The sequence below is a fragment of the Notothenia coriiceps genome, unplaced genomic scaffold (assembly GCF_000735185.1).
Source record: "Notothenia coriiceps isolate Sejong01 unplaced genomic scaffold, NC01 NC01_scaffold00015299, whole genome shotgun sequence".
Lineage (NCBI taxonomy): Eukaryota > Metazoa > Chordata > Actinopteri > Perciformes > Nototheniidae > Notothenia > Notothenia coriiceps.
Window position 1 is genome coordinate 1 of NW_011348000.1, and position 15,680 is coordinate 15,680.

Consider the following 15,680-nt stretch of genomic DNA (forward strand, 5'->3'; position numbering starts at 1 on the left):
TGTGCATGTAGATTCCTATTTAGATGATGGTTGAATCAACATTGATAGTGTCAGTTATGGTTGAAAGTCCAACGTTTATTCAACATTAAAACAATTTGCGCTTTCTGTTTAATTTCAATGTCCGGGTTTCAACATGGATTCAATATTTCTGCCTAACCATATTTCAACATTGATTCAGTCATATTTTGCTATCTGGGATAAGATTGGCTGCAAAGTTTTCCAGGTCGGATGCGTAAGACTAAAAACGAGGCTTTCAAAGGAGGTATAATTTAATTTTTGTTTAGTATTGATAAGTAAACTTGAGTCAAAGATTGCTGCAACTCCACCTCCTCGGCCCGTGCCTCGTGCAATATGAGTATTGATATGGCTGGGTGGAGTGGCCTCATTTATGCTGACATATTCTTCATGTCTCAACCAAGTTTCAGTGAGACAGCATATATCAATATTATAATCTGATATTAAATCATTTACCAATATTGCTTTAGATGCTAGAGATCTTATGTTGAAGAGACCACATTTAATCTTCCTGTTTTGTTGCACTGTAGTAGTTGTTACATTTACTTTTATTAGGTTATTATGTATGACACCTCTATTAGGTTTTACCTTAAATTGTCCTTGGGCAGACACAGAACAGCTTTATGGCAATCAAGACAGTATTTTATGGCTTCCTTTCCCTTAGATTATCCTTTATTGACTTGGCAATGTTTTCCCACTGAGCCAAATGTCATCAGCCACTCTAACAATGGAAATAAGTTCAAACTGATAGGTAAGGTGGTTTTTGGTGGTCTTTTCACAGGCGTGTAAAGGTATTTAGTTTGTGCCCTCTTAATGTGGCAATTGGTCCCCCTCTGCTTGTCTGGACCAGTTTTAATTTCAATATAACAGAATCTATAACGACAGACAGGAACGTCTCAGGGGTGGACACAATAAAAGGAACACTTTGCAATATGGTGCAATCAATTGCAACATCCCTGCAAAGAATCCTACATTTGTGAAGTTAATAACGTTGAGTTTTTCTTGAGACTGTCAGGGAGGTGTTGATTCGACTCCATGGAAAATTGAAGGGTATGTTCTTATGGCTTTCGAGCACACACTCAGACTGTAACAGACAATGTGACAGTGGACCTAAAACCAGCAAATTAGTTCCTATTTTCTCTGCTTTCTCCGTTGAGAGACACTATAGTTTGCAAAATAGGAAATTGAGATTAATTACCACAGTTCTCAAAGTTTATCAAGGTCCAAACGAGATATCAATGTAAGATAAAAGGGCTCTATAGTGTCTCCCACTGTCTAAGTTACATCTAAAAGAGTCGATGCTGTTAATTGGACGTAGCTATGTTGGTGCCTGACATTCAGCTGGAGTGTGTGCACAGGAGACAGGCCTACAGGAGACAGGCCCACAGGGGACGCCTTTGTCCAGAGGCATGTTGCAAATAACCGTTGACACTCTTCAGAGGCGACAAGAGGTCACCTTGTAAACAGCTGGACCAGCAGTCTTCACTAAATCGTTCATGGCTGGTAGATACGCGCAGCTTCAACTGTCCCAAAGTCCCTAATTACATTTGGCAACACATTCACCAAGGAGAGATAATCCCTGTGCTAAAGAATTGACAACCTTGCCTGGAAAATAGAAGGTTAGACATTTTGAAGCACATTAGGTAACCAAGATATGATAAAACATTGCATCTTCACACACAATAAAACCACAAATCTAGGGATAAGAAAGCACAAAAATATAGCTTGTTTCTATAAAACTCAAAACTAAATATATTATATAGGCCTACCATCCCTTTCAAATGCAAGGCTACAGAGAGTCTTTAGTTTTTTGACATTTTAATTAAAGAAAATGTACTGTACAAAGATGAAAACCTAAGGATCAGCACTTACTTTCATTGTGGTTCTTGACAAAGACAAGAGACACGCAACACGATGGCGTCATGAAGATAGAAGCATGGTGACTGCATACTTCTAGGTAGTTAGCATTAGCTTGCTGGTTGTTATATATCAACAACAGTTATATCGATGGTACAGCTGTTGGCTATGCCTCATTTAACCATGATGTGAACAAAACATCAATATGGTATTGCCTTTTTGTCGATATTGCAAGTGTTCCAAACAGTTGGCTATTTACGAACTCCTTTGGATGGCTAATGTTGAAACATGAGTTCGATTTTCTCTATAGCGACTATGCTCCCAAAAAACCACATTGTTGAAAGGCTAAATTTGGCTCATCACTTTGATCCATTCCAAATAAAGAGTGTGCTGAAGCCGAGGTTCCATGACAATTAATAAAGAAATAAAACAAACCATAACAACAGCAGGACTGACTAACAGACAATATCCGAAACAATGAGCTGAAAGACACTAAAAAAGCTCAGTAGAAATGAGGGGAACTGCATTCATGCTCTCATCATATGACTTCTTCAATCGCTAGACAGATTTCTATTGACAGCTGAAGGCTTCTTTCAACCCGTTTAAATTAAAAACACACACTGAAATCAACCACAACCTTTTCTTTGCTTAAAGGCAATTGGCTGGTGATACTATGTCCCCTTCATTACTGAAGGTTGTCAATACAAGAAAAGGTCAGAGATAAAATTAGATTAGGGAAAGGACGATGCTGGGAATGTAATTTATTTTCCTTATGCTTATGCAAGGTTTACGAACAAATCTTAAATCTGTCATATCACATTGTAAGAGTGACAGCAGTAAGTGTTTGATGTTTGATACATTTCAGGATCAAACTGTGATCTAACTCCTCTTATTAAGACTCTCTTTCATCAAATGAAAAAAAAAATTCTGCCATTTGTCTTCTGTCCCGTAAAAAAACAGCCCTCCTGAGTAGTCTCAGACAGATTGCAAAGCATGCTGGGTAGAAAATGATTGAACCCATCCTTGGGTTTAGAATAGTTCTTAACAGAAAAAAACATGGAATGCAAGTAGGTAATTTACATTATGAATCGATAATGCTCTTATATGGGGTTCTGGGCATCAAAAGTGTATTCACAGGCTCTGTTCACCGTGTACATACAAAGTGATGATGCATAACCTTCACTTGAACAGCTCATTATAATACTCAAGGTAAACAGATCATTTGCATTCCCTATACATTTTTAAAACCTGACTGGAACTTGAATGACATTTGCTACAACTTCCTCATTTATTGTAAACATGACAATTATTGAAACAATTATGTATAATTGTTCGAAATTGTTTATTAAAGCGACCCTAATATACCTTTTGGGGTTTTCCCTTCCTGAAACGCCATGATTGGACTCCTTTGTTTACCTCCGGAACATAGTGACATCACTATTTATCACTTGCGCTATTTGCTAGCGCTCCAACACATTGAACGTGATATTATGAGGGGCGGGACATTTTCGACACAACTCTAGGTGGTTGACCAATCACAACAGAGACAGACAGCTAACCAATCAGAGCAGACTGGGCTCTGGTTTCAGACAGAGTGTGTCACGATTCTCATGTCATGTCACGTTTCTATGTCTAGGTTTGGGTGTTTTGCTGTTCTCCCTGTCATGTTTTCCTCCTGGGTCTGGTCCTTCTCTCTGTGTTTTTCCCCTGTCGTTTGTGTCCCTGGTGTGTCTAGTTGTCTGATTGTGTTCACCTGTGGCCCTTGTGTCTCTCCTCCCCTGCCCGGCTGTTTCTCGTCTTGTGATTACCCCTCCCTGTATTTAGTCTTGTCTCTTCCTGTGTTCAGTGTTGGTGCTTCTTTTGTTTGTGACCTAGTTCACCGTAGAGTGTTTTGTTTGTCCAAGTTTAAGTCCTTGAAATAAAGTTATTATCAAGTGTTATCTGCGTTTGGGTCCTACCTGCTTCACTCTGCGTATCAGAGGGTGAAAAGAGGGACTGCAGCACAGGCAGTAGGAGAAAAATAAAGAGCTTTTTGAACATTATAGCATGGAGACATGTCCCAGTAGAGGATCAACATACAAAAATGTACCTGAAAATGAGCATAATATGTCCTCTTTAATCAAATCAAATACATTAAAAGTCAAAAAGAGTGTAAATAAAAGATAGTTGCATTACTGAATACTTATACACTCTGTTCTCTAAAAGTGGTGTTCATCCTCGGAGCAAAGTGTAAGTGCCTCAATTTAACTGAAAATAAATGACTTGCAGTCTTGCTGTTCTGTTTACTAAAATACTGAAATAACCTCAACATTTGGTGAAGTTACTTTTATGGGCAACACAAATGATCCTCTGATTTCAAAGGACTGACTGACTGGGTATCTCTGAAAAGTCAACATAGTTGTGCAAAAAACAAACATATATATATACTTTAGGTCTGTTGTTTAATTAGGTTAATTAAACAACCAACCGTTTAAATTGAATAACAGTTGTGACATGCTATGATCATACTTCCTATTCATAATGACCAGAAATCACCTTTCTAATGAGACTTCAGTGTAAGTGTTTCCATTTTAACCTGAAGTTAACGACATGCTTTACTGTATTAAAGGAAAGATTATCCTAAATGATTTTTACATCAAAGCCTTGAAAAACATCACACATCGTTACATCAACTTTTTTAACACCTCCCTTAACTATAACCTTGACAAAGGCAGTGCATACTAGATCCTCTTCTTCAGTTCTTGACTTTCACTATAAAAGTAGACATAAACATGTATTAGTCAGATTCCCAATGTGTAAAATCCTTAAAGGCAGTCATATTGTTTTACAAAAATGAGAAAGTGAAGGTGTGTGAAAACTTTCTAAATACACTTTGTTTAGGTTTTCACAATAAAAGCCCTAGACATATTAAAATCACAAGTGACAATTACCATTTCCTTGTCCTTTATTGTTCACGTTCCTGGTGAGTTAAAACCAAATGAATGTGACATTATGTCCAAACACATGACAAAAGTAAAGGGGTGTAAAAACCTCCTGGATGCACAATGTTCAGCATCATTAATAACAAAAAATAACCCGGTCCAATGCCAGACGATAAACGATCTTCTGCCAATTTGCTCTGTACCAAGCATCAATACAATCCTTTTAGTTAAAGACGTATTACAGCAGCTAATCAGACCCCCCTTTTCTGTGGATGCTATTAGTGGCTAATGCTCCGCTTTCTCTCTCCGCTACAGTCCCGATGTAATTATGATGAATTGTCCTAAACTAAAGACTCAACTCATCAGTTATCTTGACCCACTTCAAAAGAGATCTGTCAGGGTAAATCCAACGTGATACACTTGGATAAGTAAGTAGGCGACAAGACATTGAATAGACTGGAGGCAGCAGACATGGATCATTTGTCTCTTCAAAAGCATTCGGAGACGCATTAAGGAGCCGGTGAACAGAAAGATGAGGGCAAAGGCCCCCAGGGGACGACTGGACCTGTGCTTTTTGCCTCCTGAGTAAATTATTCTCTGCCAGCACACACACCAAACAACACTTTAGTCGTTTATCTTCAGTGTCAACCACCAATCGGCCATACATCACCGCGCCATCTCCCCCGGCTCGGCCAAGTTGGATGAATGTGTTTTCTGTTTGGAGCTGTTATTACTTGTCCAAGGGCCAATTAGATAAGAGACCGGTGGACTTTGTCCTCAATTGTTCATAATGTAAATAAATGGCGCTCATTAGAAACCCTTCAGCAGGGTGTTAATCACAAGACAAATGTAGAATAATACCATGTTATTCCAAGTGTCCCACCAAGCACGATCACAAAAGTATTAAGGACGAAACATGCTTTTACAGGAAAAATAATAAATCCTGACATTGTGGAAATATCTCTGTGGGTACATTAATCAGGATAAATTGATGTGGAGGTAAGCGTAGTGCTGTTGTTCAGATGAATAGCCCCATACTCGCGCCTCCCCTACTTCTTGAATTGATGGAGGAAGCAAAATGCGCTTACGTGAGGATCCTGCTGCATCCCTATGGCAGCAGAAGTGTTGCTGCTCCAGGAACATCTGCTCTCCAAATTCCTGACCTTGGATTCCTTTTATCTGACTACCACAGTCATCCCTTTTTTCTGCCATAATAGGTGTGGGCTTTTGCCAGAATGAATTCACTATTGACCCCTATCCACCCCTACCTTTTATCCAGCCAGACAAAGGATCAAAATTCCGAATGAATATCTATGCAACATTGTGTGAGAATCGTCACGGTCAGCAGATATATCTTAAGATAAAATCCCGCGTCCAGCAGTGTGTTGTTATGCTTTTGTTTTCAACATTTCTGGCAATTTGGATTAGATTTAGCATATTTATGTCTGCTGGAGTCCTCCTTTGAGAGAATGGTGGATTGGTGATGATAAGTGGCAGCATGGGGTGTATAAAAGAGGATGGAATAAATAAAGCTGGCATTGTGACTGCTTTCTATATGTTTTGGTCTCTTTTACTTTCATGTCTTGCAGACTTGTTTACGTCATTTGCACATAGATGATTCTACCGTGTACGTCCACCATAACAGCTGTGACACCTTAATATTGGATCGGTCGCTCAAGTCCCACCGTTTGTGTTTTATGGCACCATTTAAAATATGCATTTTACTCGGCCACTGCCTGTTCAGATCATAAAATTCCCTAGATGAAAACATTTATTAAAACCAGTTGAGCCCAGAGCCTGTTTTTCAGGTCTCAGGCTCGAAAATGACATTCCCAGAACAAATGACCATATCTTCCCTTCTAAAAGGGTTAAATGAATAATCTTTTTTCTAAAGCAATGATACACCTGTGAGTTGGATGTAGAAGAGTCAGAATCAATATAGATTTTTTTTATTTGAACGTAAATTCAGATTGAACATAGTAAAAAAATATAAATTATAGTGTCCGTCCAAAAAAACAACATTACTTATCGTGAAAACCACCCTTGAATTATGGGAAAGTAGACTAAAAGCTTTAAGAATCCAAACTAAAACATATAATAAGTACCCTGTATCAAGATTGATGCGAAAAAAGTGACATTTGACCTTTTTAGAGAGGTTTAGCAAAAAAAAACACCTCGGGTCATTTGCATTTTCCATATCTCTGGCCCCCCTCGTCGATGTTGATGATTGACACCTTTTTTGAACCGTTAGAGCCAATGGAATCGAGTTTCCCTAAAATCCATCTAAACATTACCCATTGGTGAATGAGTGATGCGTAGCCAGAATGCCCCGGAACCGGAAGCTGTCATACACGTCTAGTAGCTATCGTAGCAGCTAATATGAAATCTCCGTTATTGACATAAAAATGGAATGATGGATAATCAGTAATAATTTCAAAGTGACACAGATACATTGGATTAACCTTCAGCAGCGTTTTTATCGTTTTAATGCCATTGAACACAACTTTTGATCAGAACACAGCGGTAAGACTTATTTTCCGATTTGGTCCTGTAAAACTAATTTTGTTGTTGTTGTTTGTTGTCATTTCGCCGCGATATCTGATCGCTCAGTGATGATACTTATATGTCTGGAATCTGTGGAATCTCAGTTTACTAATCAATATCTTGTTTGTGCAGATACGATAAGTAATAAGGGTATTTTAACGTGAGTTCTGTGATAAGTGTGTTTTTTTTCCCGCTCAGGGCTAATTTAGAGCCTCTCTTATTACCCTTTTGTTTCGTCTAGCTAAAAATGGTTCATATTGTCTGATAGCTGAGTTTCTTCCCGTTAAGTGGATATGACAAATTCATAGTTTATTAAATGTTAAGAAGCCCTCAGACGCTGTTTCTTGCAAGATGATCTTAGACAAGAAACGACTTGAAAAATGCTGGTCTTGGTAACCTTTTCATTAAATAAAAGTTTGTGGAAAAGTAGCAGCAGGTAAGGAGTAAGCAGACTGTGACGCAAATATTTAGAGCATGTTTTCTGAAATGGAAACAACATCTACTAGAGCAGTGAGACTCAAACAAACAGTAACATTGCATGCCGTAAACTAATATCCATGTTAAAACTCTATACCCTAGGGAAAGTGCAGATTTTGGTGATAACTGTGAACACTCTCACATTACATTTCATCATTCGAACCTTCAATAATATTAAAAGAAGCATTGGTGCTGCTTTGAGATGTCCTTACTTTGACCATTTTCTGTAAATTGAATGTATCATTATCATTGTCTTTAGCATAACTATCATGGTAAGGTCATTGTGAGGGAATTACACAGCTAACTAAAGAGATAACTTCATAAATAAATGACATGATTAACAGCCCCATGGCTACTCCAAATCCCAAATGCATTAGAGCTTCTACTATTCTACTTTAGATTCTAGGAGTTTGTAGTACCACATAGCACAATTCATCAGGCCAGCTGCTCACTGTGGGTTTGAGACTGTGGCTCGCACCTTGGAAAGAACCTGTACTCCTTCGTAGCGCAAATGACACCTGGAACACTGGGACCAGCTGACCTACATTTGAATCACATAGGGGACAGCAAACGGAATTGAAGCGGTCGGTTGAACCCACTTGTCAAATCCTATAATTACTGATTGTTTGAGTGTTCTCGCCAAGGTTATCTGGAAGATTGACATCACTCTGTGCATTTTATAATCTGCACTCAAGTGTTACTCAAAGAAGCCACATTCAACCCCTGCTTCTAGGTTCCATTCCGTTTTCCATTTTGGAAAAGAACAATGCTTATTGCTCCATTGCATGTGCAGGCATGTACAGTCAATCTGTCAAGGCCGCATGGAGTCTGACCCTAATTACCATACTGAGGCAAATTGGACTCATTGTTGTGTTGACACGCAATGAAATGTATAGAAAGTTATCTATTGAAACACCACTGACGTTAACACTTGCTGGTAGATGATGCAAACATTTCCACAGCTAGAGTCAGTCCTAGAAGTAGCACTACCTGTAGGAGCCAATTAACACTCCTACCTATAAAGGTAGGAACCTATGTTTGTGGTTAGAGGTTCCGCCAGAAGGCCATACAGTTTTTGACCACACACGGACCACACACACACACACACACACACACACACACACACACACACACACACACACACACACACACACACACACACACACACCCACACACACACACACACACACACACACACACACACACACACACACACACACACACAAACACGGGATTACAAACATTTGCAAAAGGTATTTTGTGAACCGTAATATTGTGTGGTGAATGAGTGAATGAAGCAAGTTAAATGGAAACCAGTGAAAAGGAAATAAATGGACTGTATCGAACTGGAAACTTTGTTTCTGACTTTTATTCAGCAGCAAACTTTGTATGCGTCAATTACGCCAACATAGCGGATCCTCAGAGGCTTAAAGCGTTGGCTTAGCCTCTACACTACCTATTGTAACCTTTGCATCCAGTTTGTGAGAATAAGCCTCCACGGTTTCCAGTACAATTACCAGCCGAGTGCAGACCTGGAGCTGACATCTTGATCCACTGCTGTGCGGACTAATTCCCCAACATCCCCCCCCGTCTGATACAGCACTCGGGGTGATTGAAATAATCAATGCAGCCGGTCCAATGTGACAAGGTCTTAGGATGGGCAAGAACATTGATTCCCCATTTTCTTTAATTTTTTACTGAATTCATACTGCAGGACTTACAATTAACAGGGAGTTGGTTCCCGTTCTCCCACTTCCTTATCCTTATTTCTCAAGCCCTTGCTCCAACCAAACCCATCTATTGACTTAACATGCCCTATATGGATATGTATTGTACAATTCTGTTAAAAATGACAGATGTATAGTGTAACATATTTTGGATTTAAAACAATTCGGAAATTGTATATTTTAATATGGAAATAATGTATCTTATGTTAATTGTTGGTGAATTTAGACATCACATGCAAGCAAAATAGCCACTGTAGAATGTTGGCGTATATTTCTGCAAAATACTTCAACTTTTAAATCTGCACAAGTCTTCCATTTGTGTATTAAAATATACACAGTATTTTTCTTTTACAGCATTTGTAATTTATTCCCTTTTCGTATCTTTGTATTTCTTGTATATTTTGTATTCTTCTTTATTATAGTTGTATGAGCTGTGGTGCTGGTTTCCTTAACTTTATGCACCACTATACACCAAAGAAAATGACTTACTTTAATAAATACTGAGTAAACAAGTGAGGAATAAACCGAATTATGATAAAAAAAATATGTTGTTGCCAAAAGTCACTAAAATAGCTATAACCAACATACATGTCTTGCTTTCTTGTATTTTTTAAGAACACATTTGTGATGTTCTTAATGGTTGGTTATGTCTAGGAGAGAAAGAAATCAGAGAGGAGGTACACAGGAGTCAGAGAAACAGGCAGACACAGGCAGACACAGGCAGACAGCAGAACAGCAGCAGTTCCAATCACGCGCAGCCGTGACTCCTATTGGTGCCGTGTGCGCTCAGTCTGTAGAGAGTGGCGCGTGATAAATCAGCCCGGTGCAGCTCCGCGAGACCTCGCCTGAACACCTCCGCCACATCCTCCACCACCCTTATCATAGGCAGCAAGCTGAACTATCGTGCTGCGTTTCATAAGAGGACGTTAAAAAGCAGCTTTCCACTTTGAGATTTTAAACTTCGCCGCGTGAGGTTTCGGAACTTCTTCATTCCCTCGCGCAGATGTGGACGCATTGAGGAAGCCGCACTTTTTTCATTTTATACAATATAATTGTAGCCTACTATTTATTTCCACAGCGGCTCAGACTTATTTTAACCATGATACAGATGTGATATGAGCAAACTGCAGCTGCACTATCGACGATATGTCCGCAATTGGTATACCTTGATAATAAATAAAAAAAGTAGCTATTAATGAATTCCAGGATATAACTCTTTCTCGGTAAGTACTACTCCACCATTTGTACTTGATAATTAAGTCATTAACCTTTGTGCGTTTGTGTTTGCTAATGTTTTAACCACAAAACCACATGTGATTAAAATCTGCAATATTATAAACGCCACGAGACTGACTGCTTACTCTGCACTTAGGCACCATTACCCTGATTACATTTTTAATCTTTCCCCCAGGTTTTTCTTCCGCTTAAGGTCCACTTAATATTTATTTTAGGATAAATGCTATTCATTTAGAATTCCTTTCAAAACTGAAGAAAAATATCTGTTGCCTATTTACATTATAGCCTATTACATTTAATTTAGCTGATGATACTTTATCCAAAGCAACTTACAATAAGTGCATTCAACCAGGCATGGTCCTAGACATTTTGGTGCCCGAGGCGAGATTATGATTTGGTGCTCCTCCCCCCCTCCAAGCAATACACAATAGAATATCTAAAGAATAAATGAAAAATCTCTACAAAAGACCAATACACTAAAAAAACTGAAATGTATTATTGACATATCTCCAGTTTCAAACAATATTTTTGGTTTACTTTCCTATAGTATACATTGGAATGATTTCAAACCTGTTTTTATTTATCCTAATAATTATAAAGGTGTGCCTTGGAAATATTTGTTAACATACATTTTGAGCAAACCGTTTGAGACCCACTGAGATAACTTAGACTAAAGTGAACTATTTAAACACTCAGTCCTTTACCTCACTGAGCTGTAGTTATCAGCCTCAATCCAACAACAATCCGGGGTACCAATGCGCGCCCTTTCTCTCTCTCTTGCTCGCTCGGAGGCTCGCTCGCACTTTGGCTGTGAGCTGCGGGTGCTTGAGAAGTCAACATCCCCCACTTTCATCACTTACAGCCAGTGGCGGCGCCAGAGTATTTTTGTTGGGTAATCTACGGTAGGGCTAACCCATACAGTGGTGGGGCTCAAGTCAGTATTTGCAATGTAATTACATACACATTATATCTCCCCCCTTGACAGTGAAAAGCCACGCGTGAGGTTTAGATTATATTCCCTGTCTCATTCCAAATTTAACTGTATGAAATAAAAAGGCACATTTGTCGTAAATAGAAAGGGCGACCTGGAGCCAATCCTGCAATTTCCCCACAGGTGAAAGAGTTGACATGCTGAAAACCCAACCCCTGCAGGGGGGTCTGGGGGGATTCTCCCCCAGGATATTTTTTTGAAATACTAACATAAAACACACATTCTGGTACTCTCTTGAGAAGAAAAATAAATAAATCTATTACTAAACGACATATTTAAAAAGAAAATGAATGCCATTTTTGTTACTTAGTTTTGAAAGCTGAACCTGCTGTTCCTCACAGAGAGAAGAGTGAATTACTTCACATTGTGGATAAGGGTGGATAGCCCCCATTGTTCTGTGTGTCAAAATGGAAGACAGCCCACACACCTATCAATCATCAAACCGTAGGGTCTTATTTCATTACGTGTTGATTTCTATCAACACGTAATGTTGTATCGATGTATATAGAGATGTACTACCGCAAAAGTATTCTCCGTCGGGACTTCCTGCAACAACACCACACCGTTATCTTGATTCTGATTGGCCAGAAGACATTATCAAAGATGTTCTATTGAGAAGACGATCACTACGTGACAAAAGTTTTCAAAACCGTTTCTGGTCTTCGGTATTTCCAAGTGGCTACTGCAATCAATCTTACTAACTGCTGTCTGTGCAATTTACTCCGTGCGAGTTGGCGGACTTTATTTTGCTTACTTTAACATAATTTTTCATGGTGGGGCTAAGGTGGGGCTAAGCCATTTCTTGGTATGGCTGTAGCCTACCCCAGCCATACCCTGGCTCCACCACTGCTTACAGCGCCCATCGTACAGGGCAAATGAAAAGCGTAACCGGGTTGAAAAGGGTGTTACATTGACTTAATTATGAATGTTGTTACATCAAGGCTGAAAATTAGGATGAGCCAAACAGTCAAAAATGTTGTTTTCCCTCCCAGAACTACCAGCGCAGCGCCCCCCCCAGATCTGGCCGCCTATGCCAAAGACCGGCCCTGCATTCAACCATATATACACTCAAAAGCAAGAATCCTGAATCCTATTTATAAACCACACTAGACTAAGTGCTACTGCATTTAGCTTCAATTTAAGCCATGCTTTCTAAATGCTACATACAGAGGAGAGAGATTCTTATTTTTATTGGCCAAGAGGCCGTCTAACAGGTGGGCTTTTTGCTGTCCTGACATTCAATTGACAATTTGCCATTCAATTTCATTTTAAGAGAAAAAGAGCACAATATGCATGTGTAAACCTTCATTTAGCATAGTATAATTAATGATGCAGTGGTGTCATAACATTTAGCTTTCCCTTTGTTATGAGTCCACATCATGTCCACCCCCCTTGCTGAGCTCAGACTGATGAGCTTATTTAAGACTCTTCAGTTCCCAGAGCGTCAAAGCCAAAAGGTAAAAGGAAAGAGAAAAAAAGAGAGAAGAGGACACCGGCTCCATGGGGTGGATGACCTCGAACACAGCGAGGGGTTCATGGTGTGAAGTTGAACACTTTAGCCCAGCAGAGGGTGCGCAGTCCTACAGCGATGATCCTCCTGCAGGACAAATGGAGTCATTTCTCAGCACGCACCTATTCTTACCAAGTATCTAAATGAGAGACAGTGCTTTAAAAGAGGGAGCCATCCAAAATAAATGTTTCCACTATTGTTGGGAGAAAGGTGAAAATAAGCAGCTTTTTTTGTCTTCGTCCAGCTTTGATATGCACCAGTATGCAGTTACACAGAGGTTCATGTCATGTAACGCCTATGCTAGACATTGCAGAATACAATTATGTTTTCCTAATTGAATGAAAATATGCTGGTGATGACCCAGGAGGAATGTGCCTCCTGGTGTATGAGATTTGCTGGAGTGAAATGGATTCTTCCCCGTAATTACGTTACACTTCTTGTCAACATTGGGAAAAGGATTTACTCAGCTCATTTTGGCAAGACAGAGGCAATGGCCAGTGCACTTATAGAAGAGTTTGGAGGATTATTTCTACAGTATTGCCCTCCTCAGCTAAACTGAAAAAGTAAATCGTTTTTTTGTTCAAGAATAACACTCTTCTATTTGTTTCTTTCAGTGCACAGCATGCCAGGCTGATACCAGCGCCTCACTCTGAACTCTCCAAGGCTTTGCAAATTGTCACAATAAACCTGAGATTACTCAGGAATATGCTCAGTGAGCAGCTCAACTTTTGGAAGAGCTCTTTTGAAATCTACTTCAAAAGATTCTGCAGAAGTCTATGAAATCAAATTTGAAGACTTTTCTCATGATAAACCCCTACGTTGCCGTGCATGAACTGATGCTTTGGGCCTTTTCGAAAGCTAATGAAGCTGGAGTCATCACTATTTAATGCCAAGAGACAAGCGCAACAATGATTAATTATACCTGACACAATTTGGGGAGGCACTGCTGATTATGCAGAAGGTTGGCGGGCTTGATATGCCCAGGAAATCCTCTATCCTTGATGGCTTTGCCGTGATATGGTGCATTGTCTTTGGATTATTCATCGTAATTGCACCAGTGATGGCTTGTCCCACGACTTGTCACTGCATGGAGAAGAGTGGAAAGACCGTGGTCCAATGCATTTCCCGTAACTTGGACATCATACCACCTGATCTCCCAAGAGATACCGTCATCCTGCTTTTGGCATCCAACCACATCACCCACATCCCCAACCAAGCCTTCAAGGACCTGCACTACCTGCAGGAGCTGGACCTGTCTAACAATGACATTGAATTGGTGGACCTCGGAGCTTTCCAAGGCGTTTCTGACAGCCTCCTTTTTCTGGATCTATCAAACAATCGGATCCAAAGTGTCCCTAAAGAGGCATTTGCGCGACTTCGGGCAAAAATTAGTCTCTCGAACAACCCGTGGCACTGCGAGTGCATGCTGCAGGAGGTGCTGAGGGAGCTACGGTTGGACCCTGAGACGGTGAACGAGGTGATGTGCCATACGGCGGTGCAGGAGGAGTACGCTGGCAAACCGGTGATCCAGGTGCTGGACTCAGGGATCAACTTCTGCAACTTCCACCACAAGACCACCGACGTAGCCATGTTCGTCACCATGTTCGGGTGGTTCACCATGGTGATCGCGTACGTCATCTACTATGTGAGACACAATCAGGAGGACGCTAGGAGGCACCTGGAGTACCTCAAGTCACTGCCAAGCAGTTCTCAGATCAGCAAGGACTTTGACACCATCAGCACTGTTCTCTAGCAGGGCCATATTTATGTGAATACATTTGTGGTTTTGTTCAATGACTAAAAAGCTGTTGTAAAACATAATCACCTGTGTTTCTAAGGTTTATCAGTTCATAAAATCGGTGAAATCGACTTTTTAAGCCCGGTAAATGATGTCCTTTTTCTTATTACTGGCACACAGGGAAACATTGATAGCACAAAATAAACAACATTTCCTAAAAGTCACATTTCTTTGACGGATGATGGATCAAGACTGAAGAGATAAATGTCCCAGCTCTACTGTCGATCCACAGTCTGGTTGAATTTTCTCTCGTGAAGAATGAGTCCCCTTGATACTTTTTATTGATTGATTTATGTTGTTTGTGTCACACTGTCAAGATAAAGGTCATTTTACTTTGACATATGAAATAGGGCAACAACCAGTTTGCATAAAACATGTAAAACAGCCCTGCCTCCAGGAAACTACTGACCCAGGAAATAAGGTTACGCATTCAGTCAGACAAAATGTGTTCAAACAAGAAATTGTTGGCACACACTTCCAGCTCTGAAGTGTTTTTCGTATACCAAACATGATCTGAAGAAGCATTTCAGAATCATATACCAATGACCAATGAAAAGATGATCTGAAAGATCAATGTCAATATGACATTACCAATATGACTTGT

The 15,680-nt window shown here is 39.9% G+C and overlaps 1 protein-coding gene across 1 annotated transcript; it reads left to right on the forward strand.

Annotated features, from left to right (window-relative positions):
• The first annotated feature begins 10,384 nt into the window (after positions 1–10,384).
• Positions 10,385–15,266, forward strand: LOC104948851 (leucine-rich repeat-containing protein 3-like). Its single transcript, XM_010775071.1, has 2 exons — positions 10,385–10,764; positions 13,893–15,266. The coding sequence occupies exon 2, from the start codon at positions 14,231–14,233 to the stop codon at positions 15,029–15,031; it is 801 nt and encodes a 266-aa protein (XP_010773373.1). The 5' UTR covers positions 10,385–10,764; positions 13,893–14,230; the 3' UTR covers positions 15,032–15,266.
• The last annotated feature ends 414 nt before the right edge of the window (positions 15,267–15,680 follow it).

Excerpts from the sequence above, each read along its gene's own strand:
- LOC104948851 (XM_010775071.1), top strand. The coding sequence starts at position 14,231 with ATGCAGAAGGTTGGCGGGCTTGATATGCCCAGGAAATCCTCTATCCTT.